Source organism: Leptinotarsa decemlineata, unplaced genomic scaffold (genome assembly GCF_025532065.1).
Source record: "Leptinotarsa decemlineata unplaced genomic scaffold, Ldec_3_MD MMD2_tig00026336_RagTag_RagTag, whole genome shotgun sequence".
Classification (NCBI taxonomy): Eukaryota; Metazoa; Arthropoda; class Insecta; order Coleoptera; family Chrysomelidae; genus Leptinotarsa; species Leptinotarsa decemlineata.
Genome location: NW_027412692.1, coordinates 5,963,590 through 5,981,137, shown reverse-complemented (window position 1 = coordinate 5,981,137; position 17,548 = coordinate 5,963,590). Strand labels below are relative to the sequence as shown.

The 17,548-nt window shown below is 35.3% G+C and overlaps 3 protein-coding genes across 4 annotated transcripts in view; all 3 read left to right on the top strand.

Moving 5' to 3' along the window:
* LOC111517841 (neprilysin-1) overlaps positions 1-5,210 on the top strand; it is a 29,660-nt gene extending 24,450 nt beyond the window's left edge. For both annotated transcript variants that reach the window (XM_074183183.1, XM_023174126.2), the window contains 2 exons: positions 1,937-2,238; positions 4,552-5,210. In XM_074183183.1, the coding sequence (XP_074039284.1) occupies positions 1,937-2,238; positions 4,552-4,899 (650 nt within the window). In that variant the 3' untranslated portion in view covers positions 4,900-5,210. The remainder of the gene's footprint in view (positions 1-1,936; positions 2,239-4,551) is intronic.
* The window catches only part of LOC141485751 (uncharacterized), a 198,978-nt gene that overhangs the window by 73,645 nt on the left and 107,785 nt on the right, over positions 1-17,548 (top strand). The window lies entirely within an intron of this gene.
* On the top strand, positions 7,684-17,362 carry LOC111517587 (uncharacterized). The gene is made up of 3 exons (XM_023173802.2): positions 7,684-8,058; positions 11,082-11,347; positions 17,061-17,362. The coding sequence occupies exons 1-3, from the start codon at positions 7,958-7,960 to the stop codon at positions 17,273-17,275; spliced, it is 582 nt and encodes a 193-aa protein (XP_023029570.2). The 5' UTR covers positions 7,684-7,957; the 3' UTR covers positions 17,276-17,362.

Sequence of the window (17,548 nt, the reverse complement as noted above, 5' to 3'; positions counted from 1 at the left end):
ATAGCAGGGGAGCCCACGGTGCAAAATGGGGATTCACTCGAGCGTCATAGAGACCTATTAGGTTGCAAAGCTTAGATGATAAGAAGAAAAAAAAGTTATATAATATATACCTTTTCATCGGTGGGGAAAGCTGCTATATAGATTATTAAATATGTAAAAAAAAGTGTTGCATGGACATACTCGAGCACATCAGATATTGATAGCATCAATGCCCTACGTATTTTTAATAATGTTCGTATGTTAATCTGATCGTTTGCATGATGCGGGTGGTTGTACGTAAGGGTTAAAAATGAAAAAAAAAATTATCGAGCGCGTCAGATTTTCTAAGGGGGTGTTAAGTGCAACAAAAAAGAGCTCTCATTCAATAATCTGACGATTTCGAGCTGACACAAACTCGCGGCCATTATTATAATGTACAAAAAAAAATCGTCATTTTGAAATACTCAAGCGCGTCAGATTAAGATATATATGGTCCATCTTTATGTTATAGATGTGCTGTCTCATAAACTGACAATTATATAGAAGGATTCGCCTAATCTGACAAAAAATGTTTTTAATTTTTTTTTAAATATTGAACTTAATTAATTGAAAAGCTCGGGAAATATCATGTAAATAAATAAGTGTATGTGTTTTAAGTAGAATATTTATTAGAAAATAATTTTTGAAAAAATGCTCAAAAAAAATTTTTTTTTATAATCAATCGAATTATTGATCTAAACCTCCATCTTCATCAGTAGAATTATCTTCCTCTTCTGGCTCGATTTCATCCTCAGATTGCGTATCTGTAACAAAAAATCATTAAAATATTTAACAATTTTTTTTAATGAATAACGTGTTTTTTCAATTATTGGAGAAAAGAAATACCTGATTCTGGAGTATTCTCAAGAATATCAGGTGTTATGACTACATCTTCGTACGCTTTGGGCAATTGATCACCTGCAAACCAGATCATTTTGAATTTTCCGTCGACAACTTTCTATCCATACATAGTCCGTTGGTAAAAGATCAATAATTTTTGCATTATGGGAATTACTCCACAAGCATGCAATGAATCTTGTGCGTAACACAAGTAACACAAGTGAAGTAGTTTCACCACAAAATACACACTTTGAATTAATATCAGACATATTAAATATTTATAAACTTTAATTCACATAACTAACATTAAAATAACAAAATAAGCCAAAACGTTGTACACACTTTGTAAATAATATGACATGAACGAGTATCTGTCATCAGCTGTGGTGGCGCCATGGCAACATAATCCAGAGAGGGAACGGAGTGAGAGAGTAATAGATAGAGAAAACGTGAGAGAGGAATAGAAACGCGGAGAGGGAAATATAGGCATCACGCAGCTGAACGAATTAAGCTTTCTCGACGAATTTTTGCTATTTCGGCTTGCGGAAATCGTCAGATTATATTATATATATTTTTCGATATCCTTGAATTATTTCCTTCAAAATAAAAAAAAAATTGGCTACGCTCGAGAATGTCGAGATGACTTTTTTTTTTCAACTTTGCTGCCCTCCCCTTTCGTTACGTCACTCTCAAATTGTCAGATTACTGGAATATACACTTTTTAGCAGGTAATTAAGTCACCCTACCTCAATCTGACGCGCTCGAGAATGTCTGATGATCAATTTTTTTTACTAATCTGATCCTTTATCTCTCACAGTCGGCCTTATATATGGGGCTCATATTTGGTGGAGGTACTCAACCGGATATAAGGTATCCCCCTGTATATTAATCTGCCGCGCTTCAGTTAATCCCGAAATCCCCGCTATTATGATTATTTACTGCTGTCTGGAATAAAAAATTATAGAAAATACTGAAAAAACATCTTTATGACCACAATATTGAAATACTTGCTACCCTTTCAAGTCTACTTTCTTTTGCTTTCATTTCAGAGCATGATTCTTTTGTCGATTTGTTTCAGTTATTTCTGCAGCGTTCATTCAAGATATCTTCTATAGTAAACAGAGACCAAATTATTTGAATTATGGAAGCTTAGGCATGATCATAGGACACGAATTAGCCCACGGGCTTGAACGAGATGCCAAAGTTCAAATTCCGGAAGGAAAACAGAAATTTATGGAGTCTCAGTATAACGAAACTGTGAACGAAGAATATTTCATGTTCATGCTCAACTCAACTAGTCTGTGGGACAATGAAACTTTGGATGAAATAGTTGCTAGATCGACATGCCTTGATGACCAGTACATAGAATTTCTGGATGAGGTAAATTTAATATACGGCTCTTTCGCTAGGAAAGGTCTATATTTCTCTTTGGGGATAGAACTAACTGACAAATTCAGATTGAATTGTATCTACAGTACACTTTGTTGAACTCACTGTGAAAATTGACCTTCCTTAGTAATAATTTTCCCTACTTTCACAATCCGTATGTTCAATTACTACCAATTTGTTACGCTTTGATTAATATTTGATCAACAATAGATTCCAATTCTGCTCTATTGAAATACACTGAAACTCTCATAGTAATCAACATTGTTTTAATGCCAATAGGTCTATCTTCTTAGTCTGGCAGTTTACTTTGTCAACCATAGTTACATGAATTCTAACTAGCGCTATATTTTGATACTCAGTTTCACGGTTTACCAGAATACATTCGATAAACAATGAATATGTTCATAGTAAAAAAACGGTAAATGGTCTGTCATTAGGAATCACACGTTAAAAGGTAAGACCTCGTTAGTCCTTACCTCGCACAAGTTTCTCAACTCCTGAGAGTTGTCGTTCGTACGGGGGCGACAGCTGATTAACGGAAAAACAGATTTTAAACAGATTGAAAGTGACATTTTTAATGGCTGTCAAGAGTTCATAAAGTAGCGTGCTAGAAATATTTTTAACAGTAATGTTAAAAGTAATGAAGAAAAGAGAATTGAATTCTCTTTTCCTCATTATGATTTCCTACCAAGTAGTAACGGCTACATCCATCAGTTTAGTGTTGAAAGTATTTTTAAACCGATGTTGATGATTGATAACAGAAAGGCGTAATGCAACGTATTTATTAAAATAGTCAATTTTTTTGCAACAATGCAAAAAGAATGATTTATCCATTAATTTGATGTCTTCTATTCCGAAAATGTAGCAACTTTTATCATCAAATATTTTTCATCTGGCGCCTCATTTTTAAACCTCTGAACTTTTGATTTTTTCTGCCTATAACTTTCATTTTTCCGCTTAAAGAATGCTATTACCTTAAAATATTTGCTTCTACAGTGTCATTCCCAAAGTATGCACCATGTGGGAAACTTATTTATTAAGGATTTTTCAACAAAAAATTATTCCTGATAAAAGTTCGTGCATCCCCTGAAACTAAGCATGCACCAACGAAATACAGTAAAACACACATAATATACGAGGAGCATTCAAATATTTCATTTTGAGACAAGAGTAGACAAGAGTAAAGTACTCTTATTTTGAAAAATTTTGAGAAATGTTATTCAGAAAAGTTGTTGAGCATCAGAAAATACATCTAGATTTGAAGTCATGGCCAGATAAGTGAGGTTTTATTTTTCACCCATTTTTTTTTAAATCGAGACTATAAAAAAAATTGCTAAGACGATAGATAGACATCAACCTGTATACGACGGTTTATTTCAAAAGCCTGCAATATTACAAATTACATAACTATGGTGTTAATCACGGTCAATTTTTTTGAAGAGAAAAATAATGTTCAAAATGTTTGGTGCAAAGTTATTTTTTTTATTAACACCGAAAATTACTCAAAATTATACAGTATTTTAACGAGAACTTGATATTCAATAATATCAAATCACAAAACACTAAAATAGAATAGGTATTTTGGAACAAACTTGGACAAGAAAATCTCCAGAAAATCAACGAGTTTGTTCCGAAATACCTATTTTGTTTTGATGTATTGTGATTTGATATTATTGAATATTGAGTTCTCGTTACAATACTGTATAATTTTGAGTAATTTTCGGTATTAACAAAAAATAAAAATAACGTTGCACCAAAAACTTCGAAAATTATTTTACTCTTTAACAAAATTGACCATGGTTAACATCATAGTTGTGTAATTCGTAATATTACAGGATTTAATAAATTGTCTATTCAGGATACTGTCTATTTATCGTTTTTGCATTTTTTTTTTCGTAATTCCCATTAAAAAAAATTGGTAAAAAAGTAAAACTTCGCTTGGATGGCCATAACTTCAAATCTAGCTGTATTTTTCAATGCTGAACAACTTTTTGGATTCCCGAGATTTTTCAAAATAAGAGTACTTTACTCCTGTCTCAAAATCAAATAATTAAAGGCTCCCCGTATATTATGTGTGTTTTACCGTATTTTGTTGGTGCATGTTTAATTTTGGGGGAGGCACAAACTTTTATCAAGAGTAACATTTTGTCGAAAAACCCTTAATAAATAAGTTTCCCATATGGTACATACTTTGGGGATGACACTGTATTAACACCATTCTTAACGAGCGCACTGGACTTTATCATTGAAAACTTGCTCAACATCTCAACAAAAATTGTTTAATGATTCGTTGATTTTTTTCAGGAAAACGACGATGTTGAGGAAAGTCTTCACAATGAAAACTTTGCCGATCTGATAGGTATTGACATTGCCTACGAAGCATATCATGATTGGTGGAAAATCCACGGAAATGAAGAGAAAGCTTTGCCCGGCTTGACCTACACCCCTAAACAGATGTTTTGGATACAATTCGCAACTAATTTCTGCTATGAAAAAATAATTGCTGAAGAATACGATATCCTCAACCGAAATCACGCCTCGTTTAACTACAGAGTATTATCGCCTCTGAAAAACTCGCGATTCTTTCCATTAGATTTCAAATGTTCTCCTGGTACGAATATGAATCCAGTAGAGAAATGTTTCATTTTCTAATGTTTTTTTCTAGTGTTTGGTCGATATTGTTATCTATTATTATCAATTACTTCAGAATCAATGTACAATTTGTTAAGTTGAAAATAAACTTTTTTTAATAATTTTCATTCCACCTTGATGTGCATTTTAAAGAGGAAGAAAATAATTGGGAACTATTTCGTTTTTCCATCTATTTTCAAATATGAACGGTTCAATCAGAGCTAAATTTGTTACACTTGTATCAAAACATTTCACGTTCCACAGAAAAATAAATACTATCATAAGTCTAAACTTAGAATAGATGATATTTTCAGAACTACAAAAAAAAATAAGTAAGTGCTCAAAGTCATTCGTTGAATACTAGTGAAAAACCAATGCAGCTGGGAGTCGCATGTTGAAAGGTAAGACCTTATTGATCCTTAGCTTGCCCAAGTTTCGAATTTTGAGGGTTGCTGTTCGTAGAAGAGCGATAGCTGGTTAACGGAAAAATAGATTTCAAAATATTTTACCAGTTTTTTAAATAATTCTATAGTTTTCAGAAGCACCCAAATTTTTTTATCGGATCAGAAAGTAAATACAACCGTCAGATTTTTTTTTAACAGATACTGCTTCTCCACACAAGAACTGTCATCGATTAAGGGCGTAATTAAATGACCTATACTGAACCAAACTATACAGTTTAGTTCACCACATATACAGAAATCACCATATGCTCAAACTGTGAATATTTCAAAAAAATTTGTATTTATAATAAAATAATAATAATAACGTTTATACAGATACATATTACAAAAGTTACATACAATGTCGGTGTAGAATAAACTAATTACCCACAAAAATCATAGATTGCGCGTGGGGTTTCATTTATTTAGTATTCCATGTTATGAGCTCTATGTACTATGTATTAATATACCGAAAACTTATGTAATACATTAATACAACTAAAATTTGTTTCTATTCAAAAGTTACAAAGAATGTATCTCTATAAAGAAAAAGAGAAAGGAATAAAAAATAAGTTTTTCTCCCATTCATAATTTATACCTAAGAGCTTAGAATTTCAATCTTATATCCATATATTAAAAAGTATGATAAGATGAATACAATGAAAAAATTATTAGAGGAAATAAATTATTAAGAATATTAAATTATTTTGATGTCCACTTGAACCACATATTTTTCCTAACAAAATAGGTAGGTAACATATTCTTTTGACTCAACTATTATTCGGATCAATCAAATTACGAATATCCATTCTATTTGAACCAACTTTTTTGTAATGATTCCAATTTTTTCAGATGGATTTTCGCAACTCCACCCCAACCAAGTATACCATACCTCAACCTTGATTCTTCAAGTGCACTATAAATGATTTTCATTTGCGGTAAATCAACAATTGTTTGAATATATTTAAATTTGAATAGTAGCCTTCTCAATGTGCGAGTAAGAGAGTTGACATAAGCGTCCCACCTAACGCTAGTTGCACACACACCGATTTTGGACGGCCGACTTTGTACCGGTCGTCCAAATTCCAATAGTGAACCACATGTGGGAACGGGATCTGGCACACACGCCGATCGGTGATCGTCGCCGGTAAAATACCGGTGAGCAGCCTTCCACTGCCACTGTACCGAAAAGTAGTGGCGTACATGACTAAACACACTTTTGCATACTCACCGGTTTTTTATCGACCATTCCAGTCTCGAATACTCGGTGAAATTGTAGTTACTACGCATTAACTTCGTTTTGGTAGTGCGTGCTAATTACGACAACAAAGCAACTGATTGTTTTACCGATAAAAATCCGGTGAGTGTGCAAGCACCCGCTACCAATAAAATATCGGCCGATTTTATACTGGCCGTCCAAAATCGGTGTGTGTGCAACTAGCGTAAGGCTAATCGCACACACACCGATTGTGGACGGCCGATTTTATACTGGTCGTCCAAATTCCAATAGTGAACCACATGTGGGAACGGGACCTTGCACATACGCCGACCGGTGATCATACCTCACATACAACGTCATACTTTATGTTCCTGGTATGTCTGAGAGATTGAGATACATCGGTTATAGATACGAGTATAATGTGAGAACAACTTTAAGAACTAACAACATACGTTGAGATCTCTTTTGACACAAACTGAACCTGAAAATACGGTTGGAGAAACGAAAGAGTGTAGTTATAATGTAGGTTGTTCTTGACGAAAAAGTTTTATAGGTGAAACCTCAAGAACCCTAGTTGTGAGAAAAAATGAACATAGTGAATATATGAGAAGACAGATAGTGGCAGATATTCTAAAATCATCTGGTGATCACGCTCTGTGGAAATTGATCGTTTCTGTTTTCCAAGAGGCTGAAAACGGAAATATGAACTCCAACTAAACTCTCAAATAGACTATCTTGACGTATGTCAAAAGAAATACAGCCATTTAGAACTTGAGGCGAAAATTTTGAAGTGAATTTTGGGTTTTGAAAACAAAAAAAAAATATAGGAATTAAATTTTTTCAAATATTTTTTTTTTATTTATAGGCAAAATTCATGAGTGCAACAAGTTACCTACTAATTGGACTCTTCAGTGGTTTATATCAGGCAGTAACATTAATTTGCCCTTTATTGAACTTCAGCAGATTCTCTATCGATTCAACTTTGTTTATTTTTCAGATTGTGGAAGGTTATATACAAAAAAAAGCGAGAAATATTGAGCCTTCCACAAAAAAATGTCTTTTGGAAAATATCAAATTACAATATTTTCAAGTGTTAACGTATTACTGAAATATTTGTACAATAATGAGTGAATGTAAGCACGTCTTGCATAATACGTTATAGCAACAATCAATGCATGAAAGAAAGCATTATTCTTCATTATATATATTGAAAAACTCGGTTATTTTTTCCTGATGTGGAGCGTAAAGCAGAGACAATAGAACATGTCAACTGAACAATAGAATAACAACATTACACTTGTGATTTTTTCACGCAAGAAAACGAAGGGAAAATCAGAAATCGAATGAAATATAAATTCAGTGATATGAGTGGAACAGGTATTCCTTCGGTGTCTGGCAACTAAGTATATGGTTGGAGATGTGTTTCAAATTGGCAGTAGTTGTGTTGTGCTCTGGAGTATTGGTTTCTTTAATACATGCAGCGGCTGTTGATGACATGGATACAAACAATATCGGCAGGTACATGAGTTCTATTATTCATTCAATAAACTATCATTATTTAAATATTGAAAAAATGAAGAGAAAAAAAGAGTACAGTAGTAAATTAAATACGAATTTCTCAAGTGGTCGTAAATAAACCTGTACCTACATAAAAGGAAACTCTATACCAACATTTGCAACTTGGACTGATGGGTCGATCCAATGACGATAATTGCAATACCCTGTAGAATAGTATCCTCTATGGGAAATTTCAACATATTTTCGGAGTTATAGTATGGATATCTTAGATTTTCACTTAACACTTTAATGAACCGCGACAGGTGTTTCACACTACAATAACTTTGTTAGGCATTTTCTATACTAACTCAGTTGATTTAAATTATATGCTTCTTCAAATCACAAGGGTTCAATACCTTGCTAATAGATTTACGACTACTTGAAATAAACTAATCAAATAGACTATAATGAAAATAATTGTACCTTATCCAACAATCTGCTTTACTGTACTAGTTTGTACAAGTCTCTTGTTGGATGTTTGTCATATTCTTCAGAATAAAATTTGGGTAGTTTCTCTTTTTTTCTTAAAAAACAAACTTGAGGAAGGAGAATCAATCAAATCTCTTCGATCATTGAGCAATTGTTCGAATCTTTTGATAACTTTTGAGTAATCCAAAATACTGAGTTTTCAACTTTCCTCTTTTGACTGTACCATGTCGTAAACATGAATGAACATGTCCTTCTGCCAGATAAATGTTGAGTTGGTCTCAACTACATCTAAATTCTCTTTTCTCCTGGGGAGAAGTTTCATAATAACATGAAAAACATATACCCTTGAATTGAATAATTCAACAACGATAATAGACTGTATCGCAATAAGTAAAAGTAGAAAGAACTAGAGACTCGCAAAGCATTTTTTTTAAGATTCAAATTCAAAGTGGCTCGAGATCCAAACAAAATTTTCAGTTTCCAGATACTTTTACGAATGCATTCCGATATATGCTTTTCGAATCGTAAGGAGTACTCTATCCAGAGCTCAAGATTCTTCACCACATAACAAAACTGTACAGGAATGTTATTGATAGTAACACAAACATTTTTTTGGTGAAGAAGTCTGTCATTTCGCCTCCCGAACAGCATTGCCTTACATTTGTTTGGATTCAATGAGAGAGAATGATCTTTGGATATTTTGAAAATTCTATCGAGGTCTTCGTTGATTTTCTGTCAACCATTCATTATATCTGATGGGTGGAAGGAATACATCACCTGAGTATCATCCGCATACATTTGTAGATGACAACATTTTTGAAAAATGCTGTGGAAATTACATAGAGAATTGGTTCCAAAATGGATCCCTGTGGAACCCTACATGTCAGTTCTCTTGTTTGAGAAACCCTAGTATTGAGTACAACTCGTTGCTTTCGACCACTTAGATAGCTATCAAAAAACAAAACAGATTCTTCTGAGAGTCCAATATATCTTAGAATATGTTTCAGCGCAGAATGATTTAGGGTATCGAAAGCTTTTGAATAGTCTAAGAGAACTAGAACAGTAATCATTCCCGAGTCAGTTGCCTGGAAGATACGATCTGTCACATTCAGAAGGGCTGTCGCGCAGCTATGTCCTTTTCTGAATCCAGATTGAGTATCCGGCAAAATATTATATGTTTTCAAGAATTCCACAAGTTGATCTTTTATACTTCTTTCTAATAATTTTGAGACAACGGGTAAAATGCTGAATGGTCTCAGGTTTTTGAGCTCACTGACCACCTCACATTTCAGTAATGGGATCACATTAGCCAATTTCCACTGAGTTGGATATTTTGAATATTCAATGCAGAAGTTCAAGAGGTGAGAGATATATTCAATTATGAATGGGCAACATAATATGATGAATTTTATGTTGAGACCGTCAGCACCTGCAGCCGTTGTTTTTACTGCCAGTAAATACTTGAAAATATCGTTATTCTCGATTCTGCCTAAAACTCCAACTTACATCGGGACCAACAATTCGACCACTGTAGTACTGTTCAAAGTCCGAGCCTTTACCGGCAGTGGGAACCGAGTTTAGGAAAAAATCATTTATGTCATTCACATCTGAAAGATGATCTGGAATATCGTTCTTCTTTTTCTTATAATATATGTTGAGTTTTTTTAAGGTGTCCCATGCATTATTGGTATGCCTGCTCATGTGAAAATTCAAATAGGCTTTTTTCTCCCTCTCTACTAATTTATTAGTAAAATTTCTAAGGTGTGTGTAGTCTTCAAAATCGCGAATGTTCTTGGTTCGTTTGAATTTTTCAAGTTTTTTATCGCGTTCTCTCATCATAATTTTAATATTGCCGGTAATCCACGGTTTATGTTTTTTCCTAATGAAAGCTGTTTTGATAGGCGCATGTAATTCCAGTAAGGTGTTCATGTTCTCGTTGAAAAAAGTTACTTTTTTGTCAATGGTATCCAAGCCACAAATATGGTGCCACGGAATTGACTATAAATCAGTATATAATTGATCTTCATCAATATTTTTAAAGTCTCTGTACTCAATGATTTTGTTGCTTTCACTTTCACCAATCAGGTTGAGGGTAAAATAAACCAAATCATGGTCAGATATGTGTGGAATATGAAGAGAACTACAATTTGTAACTTGGCATTGATCTGAAACAATCATCAGGTATAAAATAGAAGAGGTGTTCTGAGATATTCTTGTAGGAAAGTTAACTATCTGCTTCAACCCAGTACTCATAAATAATTCATTCAACTTCCGAACAGAAAAACTATTGAAATTTGCCAAATTCACATTGAAATCGCCCATACATATATTTCAATGTTCTTGCGAAAGTAGTTGTATTGGGAGAGCTTTTCCTTTCAATTTTTGTCTGAATTAATTATTCACATTTATGTGAATAGTTAATTCCAAACTGAATTGCTTTCCTTCCTTTGGAAGTTTCCCTCAAATTTTTATATAAATATGGAGAAGTGAAACCCAGAAAGCCTCTTTCCCAATACTATTCATATCTTTATAATTTTCATATTTTATTTCTTCAGGGGTTTGGATGCGAAAGGCGTTCTAACTACCTTGGCTACAAACTTTATGGCAAGAGGATATGGAGTCACAGGACCAGCCGGCTCTTCCCAAATTGTATCTCTCAATCTTACCAATCTTCTAGTACTGGTACTTCTGAAAGCTCTTATTTTCGCAGCGGGTTCTTTGGGTGCCGGCCATTTGAAAGGTGGGTTCGCTAGGACAATAGATGGAGAAGAAAAATTGGTAACTGATGAGGAGGTACTGATGTTCTTGAGCTATTTGTCAGGTGAGGTTGAACGAAAAATATCATATATTACTTGAAAGGTTGGTTTTTACTGTCATATCAATCATGAATCGAATATGATTATGTTGAAGATATAGTACATTCTAGAAGTAGTGTGAATATTTTGCGTTGAAGACGAAAATAAAATATCATCTACACAGATTCATTTCTGAAAATCTTGGGCGATACTTGTTTTGTGCATATATATATGCCCATCAACGGTTTTATTGTGGTAAAAGGTAATATGTACAGGTAAGCGAGGTTCACCGAACAACACCAGACAGCACCGAAGAGCATAGAAACATCACCAAGACGGCGAGGAGAGTGCGTTCAATGCCTCCGCCACGCCTAAACGGTGAAGATCTTGCTAAAATCCTCACCGACTTTGAGGACGTGAGAGACACTACAAAACGCATGCCACTACACAAGGCACCTGGCAGCGATGGCATTGGAGCAATTCTATTCCGGAACCTGCCGCGCAAAGGTCTCGTACAAATGGTACATATTACAACGGGATAATAAGATTGCAACCTTACCCAGACTGCCTGAAGCGCGCGGAGGTAATACTCATTCATAAGTCGGGAAAACCGGAAAACCAAAGAGAGAGCTACCGACCGATTTCGCTACTTAGCTCGGTCGCCAAGATTGCGGATGAGATCCTGTTGAGCAGACTTTTCCGTCTGGAGGCAGGTTGAAACTTGTTCCGGATGAACAGGCAGGGTCTTAACACGACCTCGCAACTTGTCCGACTGGTCCACGGAATAAATGAGGCCTTTCACCAGAAGGAGAATACAGTCATGGTCCTGTTGGACATACATAAATCCTTTGACACCGTTTGGACAGAGGGATTCATCGCGAAAATGTGGACGGCAAACATGCCTTGATACATGATAAGAATCCTGGATTCTCATCTGGTCAACCGGAGATTTAGGGTAAGATTACACCAAGCTATCTCTACGGATTTTTCAATGGAAGCAGGTGTTCCGCAGGGGTCCTGTTCATCCCCACATCTATACTCTCTGTATACAGGGTGTCCCCGTTCTTGACGATAAACCTTGAGGTGGTGATAGCTGAGGTCATGACTAGCTCATAACAGGAAAAAAGTTTAGGTAAAAGTGTTTTCGTGATATCGGAAATTTTCTTTTTTTCGAAAATTGGTGACTCGGTTTAGTATTTTCAATGTTACGTCATAAAAACATGACTTATCCACAGCAAAAAAAAAACTATTTTGTACAGCTAAATAATATCCGCACACGACAGTAATGTCAAAAGCTTGCGATCATTGGAAATAACTGGAAAAAAAAATAAAATAAAATGAATTTTGAAATGAAACAAATTTTTTGGTCAACTTTGACCTATCACAGTGAAAAAAAATGTACTGTGCTTGGCTGAAAAGTATTTCAGAAAGTTGGCGCATTCAATGGAGATTCCAAAATGGTGTAATAGTTAACTTTCTATAAGACCTCCAAGAAAATATTGAAGCTAGAAGAAAAAAGGTATTAAGAATCCAAGAATAAATGACAATATCAATTATCACAAAACATTAGCACTGGGTGAAAAACATCCACAAAATAAAAAATGATGTCTCAAAAATTAACAAAAGAAACGAGTCCAAACAGGTTTCCTTCCAAGGCCCCCTCCCCTTCCCCGCCGCTACCGCGTCCACGCTTCTTTGTATCATTCATGTCAGTTCGTTTTTCGCTGTTCATTGTATCGCACGTGTATTTCTGTTATCGATAAGAACTAATGATCGCTGCTCTGAACTGTATTTTGAAACTGTTTTGTGATTTGGATATTTTTAATAATGCCGGCTTATTATACTCTACTGCAATATGCGAATATGCATTTTATTTACGGCAAATGTCGCGGTAATGCAAATGCAGCAGCCCGGTTGTATCGAGAGCGGTATCCAAACGAGGAGAGATATCCGGATTACCAAGTCTCCATTAATGTGCATCGATCCTACACTGAAGGAGTAATTTCTGGAAGACAGGTAAATCGCGATGCAGGAAATATCCTTGGTCCAGATGTTGAAGAAGAGGTTCTGGCTTGCGTGGAAGAGAGTTCAGATATTTCGGTACGTGCGATTGAAAGACAAATCGGAATTCCAAAAACTGTTGTGCATCGCATTCTTCGAGTGCACAGGTACCATCCATACCACTTGCAAAGAGTGCAAACATTACTGCCACGAGATCATGCACCAAGAGTTTTGTTCTGTCAAAGAATGCTGGTGAGACACGCGGCTGATCCTGACTTTGTTAGTAAGATTCTGTGAACTGACGAGAGTACGTTTAAAAAAGACAACTTCATGAATATGCACAACTTGCATTGCTGGAGCTTGGCTAATCCACATGTGGCTGCAAAATGATGGCTGTCCTGCACACTACGCCCGGCCTGTAAGGGATTACCTAGAAGAAGAATTTCCTGGCAGATGGATTGGTCGACTTGGACCAATTCTCTGGCCAGCCCGCTCCCCGGATCTAAATCCTATGGATTTTTTTATTGGGGGTTCCTCAAAGAAAATGTTTACTTTAAACCGATAGAAACTGTAGAAAATCTTCGTGATCGTATTAACGGCGCCGCTGAAACGTGCAATCGATTACACAAGGCACGATTTGTGACACGCTCTTTTATTCGCAGATGTCGTACCTGTATCCGGGCAGGTGGTGCTCAGTTCGAGCATTTATTGTAAAAGCTTTTAATAAAGTTTGCTTACATGATTTATTTGATTTTTATTTTTTAATTACAATACATAGTACTGTATCTACAAAATTATCCCACAAATAAATTTTCCTTGAAAAATTACGAAGCGTGAAAAAAATTTTTTTTCTTCTACCTTCAATATCTTGTTATTTTTTGAGACATCATTTTTTATTTTGTGGATGTTTTCCACCCAGTTCTAATGTTTTGTGAATTGATATTGCCATTTATTCTTGGATTCTTAATACCTTTTTTCTTCTAGCTTCAATATTTTCTTGGAGGTCAGATAGAAAGTTAACTATTACACCATTTTGGAATCTCCATTAAATGCGCCAACTTTCTAAAATACTTTTCAGCCAAGCACAGTACATTTTTTTTCACTGTGATAGGTCAAAGTTGACCAAAAAATTTGTTTCATTTCAAAATTTATTTTTTTTTTTTTTTCAGTTATTTCCAATGATCGCAAGCTTTTGATATTACTGTCGTGTGCGGATATTATTTAGCTATACAAAATAGTTTTTTTTTGCTGTGGATAAGTCATGTTTTTTGGACGTAACCTTGAAAATACTAAACCGAGTCGCCGATTTTCGAAAAAAAGAAAATTTCCGATATCTCGAAAACGAAAATACTTTTACCTAAACTTTTTTCCTGTTATGAGCTAGTCATGACCTCAGCTATCACCAACTCAAGGTTTATCGTCAAGAACCGGGACACCCTGTATATATGACTTTCCAATGTTCGCAAAATCGAATGTAGGCATATATGCAGATGATACTTGCCATATATGGCCATTCTTACTCTAGTGAGGTGGCAACACGCCAAATACAGATTTACCTGGACCGGTTAGTCGTACCGTACAAGGAGAGGAATAAGATAAGACTAAATCCGTCAAAGACTGAACTTGTCAATTTCACGAAGAAATTCACCGACGTGAAGATCTTCAGGAAATTGACGATTCAAGGAAAATGTGTGGAAGAACAGAAAAGTGCGAAGTATCTGAGAGTTATCCTGGACAAGCGCTTGAATTTTCATGAGCACTTGAGTCTGTCAATTCAGAGAGCGGAAGCGTCGATTAAACGAAACTACCCTCTCATTGCACGAAATTCCAAACTGAGTGTGGACAACAAGCTCCTGATATATAAGCAAATTATCAGGCCAGCTATGTTGTACGATTGTCCTGTGTTCTATATCCTTGAGAGGACTCCGTTGCGGAAACTCGAGACGATGCAGAATAAGGTGCTTCGTATCGTGACTGATAATGATCGATACATTTCATTGGAGCGTTTACGAGACATAGCAAAGGTCGAGCCGATTACGGATTTGATCCGAATGCTTGCTTACAAACACTTCAAGTGGTTCCTTCCGAAAAGTTTGCTAACTAGGGGTTGATTATGATAAACTCTAACGGCAATTAGAGTTTATCATAAACTCTAACGGCAGTTTATCATAATCAACCCCGCCGTCACGGAATAGGGGGCAAGTTGCACATTGTTTGAAAGATCTTGGAATTCTCTAAACATTGGTGTACATTTTTTTTCAATTTGGACGTATTTTACAGAGTTATTTCCGATTATTAACTTTTTCAATATTGTTAATAGCAACAAATTGTTCTACGCCATTGCTCAGTTGAAATGTATTTGGAACTCTTTTATTTGTTTCTTACGCTACTTTTTTGTTAATTTTTTAGTTTTTCTTTGATAAAAGGACTATATTAAAATTGAGTAATGGTTAAAAATGCTGTTTCTATTTCTCATTTTCATGTTGAAAGTGATATTTACATTTTTACTAGTAGTGAGTGCTGTAAAGTATTGATAAAGAAACATTGGTTTACACAACTGCGGAGAGGGTTGACTTGATTGAACTGTATTATGGAAATAGACGTATGTGCTGCGAGAGCCGCTGAACTGTTCAATCAACAACATGGCAAGAATGTGCTGCGACAGTATGTTTTTGGTTTGATTGCATAACTTCGCGCAACTGAGCAATTCTGGGCCATGTTGAGCTTGACCATACTTTGAGCATAAGAAAGTTAACATTTGTTTCCGGGGTGTCACGAACTAGCATTCGGCGTATTTTAAAAACCCACAAAATGCATCCTTGCAAGATTAAATTAACGCAAGAACTGAATGAAGATGATTTCGATAGACGCTTGCAATTTTGCGAGTTGGTTAGTGTGCATACTCAACGTCCACAAAAATTAAATATATGGGCTGGAATTTTTGGTGGCCGTATTGTTGGCCCATTGTTTTTAGAACGCAATTTAACCGGACAAACGTATCTGGAGCTTCTGGAAGATACTATCAATCCCCTTCTCACTGATATTATTGAAAATAACCCCAATTATTGGGAGGATCTGTTAATATTTCAGCAAGATGGGGCTCCTCAGCACTATGCTCTGCTTGTTCGGCAGTATTTAGATCAGACTTTTCCAGATCACTGGATTGGGAGGCGGGGTACTATCGAATGGCCACCAAGATCACCAGACCTTTCGCCGTTGGATTTCTTTCTGTGGGGTCATTTGAAAAGCAGAATTTACTGCACTCCTCCTGCATCACTCGAAAATTTACGGCAACGAATCACAAATGAATGTCGCCAAATCACTCCAAAAATGCTTCACAATGTTCGAGAACGATTCCAGCAGAATCTCTATTATTGCATGGAAGCTGGAGGTCTGTCTGAGCGTTTTTTTTGGATTTGCAAGATTCGAACCCAAAACCTCCATGTCAAGTTTTCGATGGCCCACCCTGTATAGCGAAACACGTGTCACAGTTTTGTGAATCTATCATAGTGGAAGTCACAATAAACTATATTAGTTGAGAATCCATATGGCATGTATATACGCCTGAGGAAGCTATTGTATAGCGAAACACGTTTTGCCTTTTTGTAAAGCTGGTTTCAAACATTAAATATAAACGTCATTTTCAAATTGATTTTTTTAAAGCGCACAGAATGCCACAAATATTATCCAATGATTGCAGGAAATAATACAGATTTCAACTAAGTGTTACCTTTTAAGGTTCTCCTGGTTGCCTTCAGAATATAGCCTGTCAGCAGCCTGAGCAAGCAAAGAAATACATAAATGCAGGAGACCTACTCTTGAAGATATCAAAAATGTTCAAAATAGAAACTAATATGGACTATAACTATATACTGCAAGAAATGGAAGAGGCTTCCAACGTTGGTCTAGCAGGAGGGAGGTGCAGCGATTACGAATGTAGGACAAATACATGATCATTTTTAGAACCTCGGATACATTATATAATTTCTGAGTGAATAATTGATTAGAGAGATGTTTTTGTAAGATGTATCGATAGGTTACAACAAATACGATATTCTTCATTGTTAATAAAACTTTTTTTGTTTTCTGTAGTAGTTTTTCTTTGTCATATCTTTTCTACACTGCAAGAATATTCGACATAATTTTGCTTTAATCATATATTTTTTACGATATCTTGAATCAGATAATTCGAAAGTGTTATTTCATAACTGAATTTTTCGTCGATA

Excerpts from the sequence above, each read along its gene's own strand:
- LOC111517587 (XM_023173802.2), top strand. The coding sequence starts at position 7,958 with ATGTGTTTCAAATTGGCAGTAGTTGTGTTGTGCTCTGGAGTATTGGTT. Across the intron at positions 8,059-11,081 it reads GATACAAACAATATCGGCAG|GGGTTTGGATGCGAAAGGCG; the intron begins GTACATGAGTTC and ends TTATTTCTTCAG. Across the intron at positions 11,348-17,060 it reads GTTCTTGAGCTATTTGTCAG|GTTCTCCTGGTTGCCTTCAG; the intron begins GTGAGGTTGAAC and ends TTACCTTTTAAG.